This window comes from Mandrillus leucophaeus, unplaced genomic scaffold, assembly GCF_000951045.1.
Source record: "Mandrillus leucophaeus isolate KB7577 unplaced genomic scaffold, Mleu.le_1.0 Scaffold75, whole genome shotgun sequence".
Taxonomy (NCBI): Eukaryota; Metazoa; Chordata; class Mammalia; order Primates; family Cercopithecidae; genus Mandrillus; species Mandrillus leucophaeus.
The window spans coordinates 1,923,108-1,931,628 of record NW_012108141.1 but is presented as its reverse complement, the minus strand read 5'-3'; the positions used below and the strand labels follow the sequence as shown (position 1 = coordinate 1,931,628).

The window sequence follows — 8,521 nt, the reverse complement described above, 5'->3', positions numbered from 1 at the left end:
GGAACTGTGGTTTTCAAGGGAAGGAAAGGGTGAGGCAGGGTAAGGCGGCTAAGCAGGTGGAGGACTAGCTAGTTGGAATAGTGTCAGCTGACTCTTGACTGTAGACTGCCCTGAGTTGTCTGATATATGACGTCAGGGTGATTAGGGTAGAGAGATCGTGGCCTTGAGTATAAAAGTCTAGAAAAGAAGAGATTCGGCGGTAGGGCTCTCGATTGGTTAGTTTGCATCTCTAGGGATCAGCTAATCCTGGGAGGAGTAGTCCCTCCCTGGTCAACAAGGCCCGAAAATGTCAAAGCATCAATATGGAAACTAGAAAATGTGGGTAATACCACATAAAAAAATCTCTTAGGTTATTTTCCAACTTTTCCTGATCACAAATTATATAGTAATAAAAATCCTTATATAGATTTTTGCATGGGTGTACAATTCTGTAAGATACTTAGAAGTATAATTTCTAGATTGAAGGGTTTACATATTTTAAATATGTAACTTAATAAATTGAAATTAAAATTTAATTTCCAAAAAGTGAAACATTTTAATGATCCCGGAAATCGTATATGGAGAGGGTCCTTTTTCTCATACTCTCAGTAATACAGGATTTTATCAGTCTTTTAGTCAACTTGGAGAAAGAATGTTAGCAGTCAACCACTAGCAAAAACTAAGCTAGGCCGGGCGTGGTGGCTCACGCCTGAAATCCCAGCACTTTGGGAGGCCAAGGCGGGCAGATCATGAGGTCAGGAGATGGAGACCATCCCGGCTAACACGGTGAAACCCCATCTCTACTAAAAATATAAAAAAATAGCCGGGTGTGGTGGCAGGCGCTTGTAGTCCCAGCTACTCGGGAGGCTGAGGCAGGAGAATGGTGTGAACCTGGGAGGCAGAGCTTGCAGTGAGCCGAGATTGCGCCACTGCACTCCAGCCTGGGCAACAGAGACTCCGTCTCAAAATAAATAAATAAAGAAATAAGCTAATGTGAAAATGTTAATATCAGACAAAAGAGAATCTAATGCAAAAAGAATTTTAAAAGGCAGAGTGGCAATTTTACATGGTTTAAATTTAATATCTAATTATATAGCTTCAAAACCTATAATGCAAAGACGAATACAAGGATAATTTACTAAATCTGTACTTGTTATAGAAATCTTCAAAATAACTCTTTCAAAGATGGCCAGATCAGGAAGAATAAATAAAGATAAAGAGGATTTGAGTTAACAGAACTAACAAATTTAGGCAGGGTGTGGAGGCTCATGCCTGTAATCCCAGCACTTTGGGAGGCCAAGGCGGGCGGATCACTTGAGGCCAGGAGTTCGAAATCAGCCTGGCCAACATGAAGAAACCCTGTCTCTACTAAAAATACAAAGATTACCCGGGCATGGCAGCAGGGGTGCCTGTAATCCCAGCTACCCGGGACGCTGAGGCATGAGAATTGCCTGAACCCAGGAGGCAGAGGTTACAGTGAGCTGAGATTGTGCCACTGCACTGCAGTCTGGCGACAGAGTAAGACTGTCTCAAATAATAACAATAATAATTAACAAACGTGACCTACTAGATATAGACAAGTAAACAGAGTATCACTTTCTTTGAGAATTTCCATGGTGCATTTAGTACCTACCGGAACACACACACAAGCATCTTAGATTAACTGAAAAAGTAAGTTGTCCAAGAATAGTGACTAACCACAGTTTAGGTTATATCCTAAGGAAAGTGTCCATAGAAAGGGCAGGATAGTTCAAGCAGGCTTTGCAAACAGAAAAGCCAGCCACAACAAAGAATGCCTCCTATGTGACTTCTGCTGAGGACTCCCCTTGGACTCAAGAGTCCCTAGGCCCCTGTGTCTTGTCAGCACTCTGCTATTTTGGGGCTAAGGAGCTCAGGCTTCTCAGACGTGGCCTAGGAAACACAGTCTTCTAATCCAGGAGAATAAGAAGATTTAGGACTGACGTGGGTGCGGTTAGAGAAACCACCCGACTATGTAATCGCCCCCTTCAAATCCTCCTTGGAGACCTGATCTGACTGCCATCGGGGGGTGCCTACTGCTTCGAGGCAGGAAGCCTGAATTTTCTTCCCTGTCACTGTGAATGCTTCGCCAGGGCTGTGAATGTCACCATTGCTTTTCAGGGAGAAAACATGCCAGACTAGGGCTGCACCTTCTTTATTGGCTCTGTGGGTCTAAAAGAAACCAGATCAGCCTGGGATCCCTCAGCCAACTCTGAAGACAGGATGGGGATCACGCCCGCATGTTAAAGATCACACCCTTGTTGTGTCTCATGGTAAATAAAAAACCCAGCAAAGAAGGTAAGAACTTTCTATCTAGCCTAAAGTAGAAATGAGTGAGGCCAGGAGGGCGACAAACTTATGTTTTTACCTAGGAAATAAATACAGAGTTGTTTTGGTGACAAAGGTCAAAGACAGCTCCTCTGTTATCTATCAACTCATCCAGATGGGGTCTTTGCTATCTGTGTGATGAGATCTTCAAGTGCTGGGTGACCATTCTGCCCTGGATTTCTTGGGCTCACTTGGTGGACAGATTAACACTTTTTTTTTTTCCTAAGAGACAGAGTCTCACTATGTTGCCCAGACTGGAGTGCAGTGGCTGTTCATAAGTGTGATCATAGCACACTACAGCCTCAAATTCTTGGGCTCAAGCAGTCTTCTCACTTCAGCCTCCGGAGAAGCTGGGACCCCAGGCATGCCACACCACCACGCCCAGCTAATTTTTGTTTTTCATGATAATGTAAGGCATTGATGATGCTAAGTCAAATTCTAGAAGGAGAAGGGGCCTCACCCACTTTGGGTGGATGTGCTAATCACCTGGAGAGATGGCTCAGCTTGGGAAATCACCAGGGGGAGAAGATAGCTGGTGATTACCAAAGGTGCTAATTCAACAATCTCAGGCTCCCTCAAGCTCATTTTCCATGGCTGACCTTATGACGTTTTCACGTTTTTAGTTTTTTTCCCTTGAGAATTATTCTACTTCCCCTTTCTATTCATTTCTCTCTTTTTTTTTTTTTTTTTCTTGAGACAGAGTCTCACTCTGTCACCCAGGCTGGAGTGCAGTGGCGAAATCTTGGCTCACTACAGTTCAAGAGATTCTCCTGCCTCAGCCTCCCGAATAACGTAGCTAGGATTATAGGCACGTGCCACCATGCCCAGCTAATTTTTGTATTTTTAGTAGAGACAAAGTTTCACCATCTTAGCTAGGCTGGTCTCGAACTCCTGAGCTCAGGTGATCCACCTGCCTCAGCTTCCCAAAGTGCTGGAATTTCAGGTGTGAGACACTGCGCCTGGCCATTTTTCTTATTGATTTCTAGAATGTTCTCTGTTTGTCTGTAGATGACTCCATCTTCTTCTCTTAAGCAGCCATATGTGATACCTAGTCAGAGCCACTTTCTAATTTTTCTTATGTGTAAAAATTTTAGAAAAATATTTATTGATTTTTAATTATAAAAGCTGTAATAGATGTATATAAGCTAAAAATGGAAATCTCTCACCCAACCTCATTCTTCAGAGGTAATTACTGTTAATAGCTTGGTGTATAGTCTTTTATTTTTATATACTTACTGACTTTTTTTATACAGATGGTATCACACTAGACACGCTCTTATGGAATTTGCTTTTCTTCATGTAACAATGTATCTTGGGGCTGTTTTCACATGATTGCATATCGACTTGCCTTGTTCTTTGTCATGGTGGAATACAATTCCATTGTTTTTAAAGCATCGTAATGTATTTTTTTGATTCTTTACTGATAATTACTTAAGGTGCTTTTTATTTGAGGAGGAGAAGGACTTTAAGATATTTCTGAGGATGTCATTTAAGAAAGTTCCTTATCTATGTTTTTCATGACGATGACAAACATTTGAAAAGTACTCCTCATATATAACCTCACTTTACGCTCCTAACAACCCTGTAATGAAGTTACCATTATCCATAAATAACAGAGAAACAGATGAGACCATGGAGCCCCAAGGCAGGGATCACATGTGCCTTTGTTGTTATAATGGTAACTAGGTACCCCTTTCCCCCTTCCACATGACATAGGAAAACATATCCTTTTTGTCCTTGGTGACAAAAGGTCACCAAGAGTTAGTTACAACTACCTGATGGGAGATTTCATTTCTTTCATCTCTTGTGGTTCTTCTAAACAGTTTATTGGTCCATGATAGATATCAACTTCCTTACTCTAGAGCAATGCTATATTTCTATCTCCAATAAATTCTTTGTAGGTCATCTTATTCTGCCACCATTTTTGAATTTATAAATTCATGAGAAAAAAGTTGCCTAAGGGCAAAAGAGGATTTATTTAACAAGAATCTTTGACCCAGCAATAATCACTATCCATCCCACTGATTCATGTAGCATTGAAATAGTATGCCTTTTACTGCCTCCAAGAACATGTTTTTGATTGTTGATATTTAAAGATAAATATGATACCAGATTCAGTCCATCAATATATATTGAGGTTTTACTCTATACTAAGTACTTTAAATATATTATTTATGATCCTTGAAGATATATAGATGAGAAACCTGAGTCTCTGAGAGTTTAAGTGTCCAAAATTGAGTGAGAAGGTGAACAAAAATTCTCACCCACATCAAACACTCTTAAATACACAACTTGGCTATGCAGTCAAGTTACCAATGTATCAAAGCAACTTGTGAGTCATTAACAAGCAGAATCATTGCTGAAGTCCCTTCTAGTTCTAAAACTGTGCAAATATTTAGGAGCAGTTTTGTTGGTTTGGACATGATGGCTTCTTACTTTACCCCAAACTCAGATTCTGGTTTCGTGACATCTCATAGAACTGGGAACCATTTGGCACAAAAAGAGATCACAGCCTTTTTTCCTCTGGTTATTTATTCAAAATAAACTAGCCAACATAAGCAAGGTGCGACTTTAATTTTGATTTGCAAAGAAAAAGACAACAACTCTTTGATAATCCCCAATACCACAACCTTCAAAAATAGGGGAGGAGAATGGGGTAGAAATGAGGTAGAGAAAAGAATAAAAGAAGTGGAATTCACTCTTGATGTTACGTCAGTACATCTCACATTACCTCCTGAAGAAGAACTAGAGAAAGTGTCATCTTTGTTGTATAAAAAGAAATATAGCATAATGATCCCACTACACTTTGGATGTATATCCAAAGGAAGTGAAATCAGTATTTTGAAGAGACATCTGCATGCTCATGTTTATTGTAACATTGTTCACAATAGCCAAGACATAGGATCAACCTATATTCCCAACAGTGGATGAATGGATGAAGAAAACGTAGTATATATGCACAATGGAATACTATTCAGCCACAAAAAGGATGAAATCCTGTTCTGTGTGACAATATGGGTGAACCTGGAGGACATTATGTTGAGTGAAATAAGCCAGGCACAGAAAGACAAATACTGCATGATCTCACTCATATGTGGGAGCTAAAAAGAGATCATGAAAGTTGAGCATAGAATAGTAGTTACTAGAGACTGGGGAAAATAGAAGGAAGCAGGAGATGGGAAAAGTTGGTTAACAGGTACAATGTTACAGTTAGATAGAAGGAATAAGTTCTGGCACTCCATTGCACAGTAGGGTGACTATAGCTAACAATAATGCATTGTATATTTCAAATAGTTAGAAGAGAGAATTTTGAATGTCCTCATAACAAAGAAATGATAAATGTTTAAGGTGATGGATATGCCAATTACCATGCTTTGATCACACAATGTATACATGTATCAGAATATCACATTGTATCCCATAAATATGTACAATTATTACATGTCAGTAAAAAATAAATAAGGCATAAAGTTTATTCAGTTAATATTTATGGAATCCCTACTATATGTCAGGCACTGTGCTAAATCCTGGGGTTAAAATGATGAATTTGCTTACAGTCTTTCTCTGAAGGAACTCACAGTCTAATAGTACAGAGATATGAGATTAAAGACTATAATATGGTATTGCAGTGACGGAAATGTGAACAGGATATTCAGGAGCTCAGAGGAGGGGCATGTCAAGCTGGCTTCTTTAAGGAAGGTGATGCTTAAAGTGAGCCTTTAGGAATGAATACAGTTAGCCAGCTTAAGAGAAGTGGGATAGAAAGAACATTCCAGGTAAGAGCAAAAACACAGAGGTCATGGTAGTTAAAGTACAGAGTTTGAAGAAAGGGGAGAAGAGAGATGAGGCTTTTGGGGAAGATGTGTGTTTTTTGTTGTTGTTGTTGTTTTAGGCAGAGTCTTGCTCTATTGCCCAGGCTGGAGTGCAGTGGTTCCATATCGTGGCTCACTGCAACCTCTGCCTCCCAGGTTCAAGCCATTCTCCTGCCTCGGCCTTCCAAGTAGCTGGGATTACAAGTGTGCACCACCACATCTGGCTAATTTTTTTGTATTTTTAGTGGAGATGAGGTTTCACCATGTTGGCCAGGCTGGTCTCAAGTGATCAGCCCACCTTGGCCTCCCAAAGTGCTGGGATTACAGACATGAGCCACTGCACCTGGCCTGGAAGATGGGTTCTGTTTGGAGTCTGAGACACCCCAGTGAAAGTTCAGGGAGCTGAGTATGTGGGGCTGAAGTTGAGGGATCATCTGGCATGGAGACAGAGATCTAAGAGGTAGGAAGTGATAGCTGAAAATGTGAGAGTTAATTAAACCAGCCAGGGAGCATATACCAAGTGAGATCAACAGATATTTGAGACTAGAATGCAAATAAAAATCAACATTTAAGGGACAGACAGAGGAAAGTGAGCTCAAGAAGCAGAGAGAATAAGAAGTCAGAAAGATGGGAACAAACACAAAAGTTTGGTATCACAGAAGCTCAAGGTGTAGAATTGAAATAAAGGTGTGGCCTGGCCAGTCGCAGCGGCTCACACCTGTAATCCCAGCACTTTGGGAGGCCGAGGAGAGGTGAGCCGATCACGAGGTCAAGAAATCGAGACCATCCTGGCTAACACAGTGAAACCCCGTCTGTACTAAAAATACAAAAACGAAATTGGCCAGGAGGCTGAAGAGGGGAGAATGGCATGAACCCGGGAGGCAGAGCTTGCAGTGAGCCAAGATCGCGCCACTCCAGCCTGGGCGACAGAGAGAGACTCCATCTCAAAAAAAAAAAAAAAAAGAAAGAAAGGTGTGGCCTATGGAGACAAATGGCCTTGCTGTTCCGGCAAGGTAACGACTGAAAAGATGAAGGCATTAGAGACATCAGGAAAGGCTTTGATCAACAGTGAGGATGAAAGGGGTGATTTTGAGGGGAAGTAAAGAGAAAATCTGTAGTCTACCCTTGAGATAAATCTGGATGAGAAGAGAAGAGAGGTTGGGTGACAGAGGAATATAGGAGGTCAAGAGAGGAGGAGGTGGCAGATGAATTGCTTTGAGAATGCAGAATAAGAGATTTCAGTATGTTTCCAGACTGAAAAGAAAAGGCAGTGGAAAGGGTGAAAACGGGAGACCTAGGGAATGACAAATGGAGGGAACTCTCAGGGGAGGAACGTCTTATGCACTGAGACTGGAGAGGTGGGGAGGATGATCTCACATGATTCATAGACAATTTGGCCCACCCGATTTAATACTCTGCCTGAATCTCCTATTACAGATTCTCTCTTCTTTTTGTCAGCAAACAGCTCACTGTCCTCTGGATCTGCTGCGTCCTGCAGGAGCATTGCGCTTCAACTATGGGAAGCGGCACCTCCACCCGACATCATTCTGCTTTCCAGAATGCAGAGAGAAGTAAGTGTTTCCCACTTTCCAAACCAGCTGTGGGTACCGCAAAGCCCATATTGCATGGAGAGGGTTGGGGGTTCTCAGGGTAGAAGCAGAAAACCCTTACATTTCTCCTCAGGCTAACTCTTAGAGGTCAGCTTCTCCTTCTTGTGACATGCCCACCAAAATGTCCAGTTGAAGTATATTTGACAGAATTAAAATTTGCTCAGGGAGTTAGTGTTGTCCATTGGGGTTGATCCCAAACTACCCAAGTACAAATGAATGAAATAAGGTTGGGCAAAGAGGGGATGAAACACATTCCAGGCAGAGGGTAGAGCATGTCCAAAGGTCATGAGGTGGGAAGAAGGAAGCATGAGCTCCCTCTAGTGGCTAATCTAACAATTTTTTAAAAACAATAGGCCAGGAGTTGTGGGTCACACCTGTAATCCCAGCCCTTTAGGAGGCTGAGATGAGAGAATCTCACTTGGGCCCAGGGGTTTGAAAGCAGCCTGGGCGACACAGCAAGATACCATCTCTAAAATAAATAAATAAATAAATAAATTTGAGACGGAGTCTTTCTCTGTTGCCCAGGCTGGAGTGCAGTGGCACGATCTCTACTCACTGCAACCTCCACCTCCTGGGTTCAAGCAATTCTCCTGCCTCAGCCTCCTGAGTAGCTGGGATTACAGGCGCTCGCCACCATGCCTGGCTAATTTTTGTGTTTTGTTTTTAATAGAGACGGGGTTTCACCATATTGACCAGGCTGATCTTGAACACCTGACCTCAGGTGGTCCACCTGCCTCGGCCTCCCAAAGTGCTGGGATTACAGGTGTGAACCAC

At 41.9% G+C, this 8,521-nt stretch overlaps 1 protein-coding gene across 1 annotated transcript in view; it reads left to right on the top strand.

Moving 5' to 3' along the window:
• Positions 1-1,954: 1,954 nt before the first annotated feature.
• The window catches only part of PPEF2 (protein phosphatase, EF-hand calcium binding domain 2), a 47,176-nt gene continuing 40,609 nt past the window's right edge, over positions 1,955-8,521 (top strand). Inside the window, exons 1-2 of the mRNA XM_011966184.1 lie at positions 1,955-2,295; positions 7,575-7,708. Coding sequence (XP_011821574.1) covers positions 7,654-7,708 — 55 coding nt within the window. The 5' untranslated portion in view covers positions 1,955-2,295; positions 7,575-7,653. The remainder of the gene's footprint in view (positions 2,296-7,574; positions 7,709-8,521) is intronic.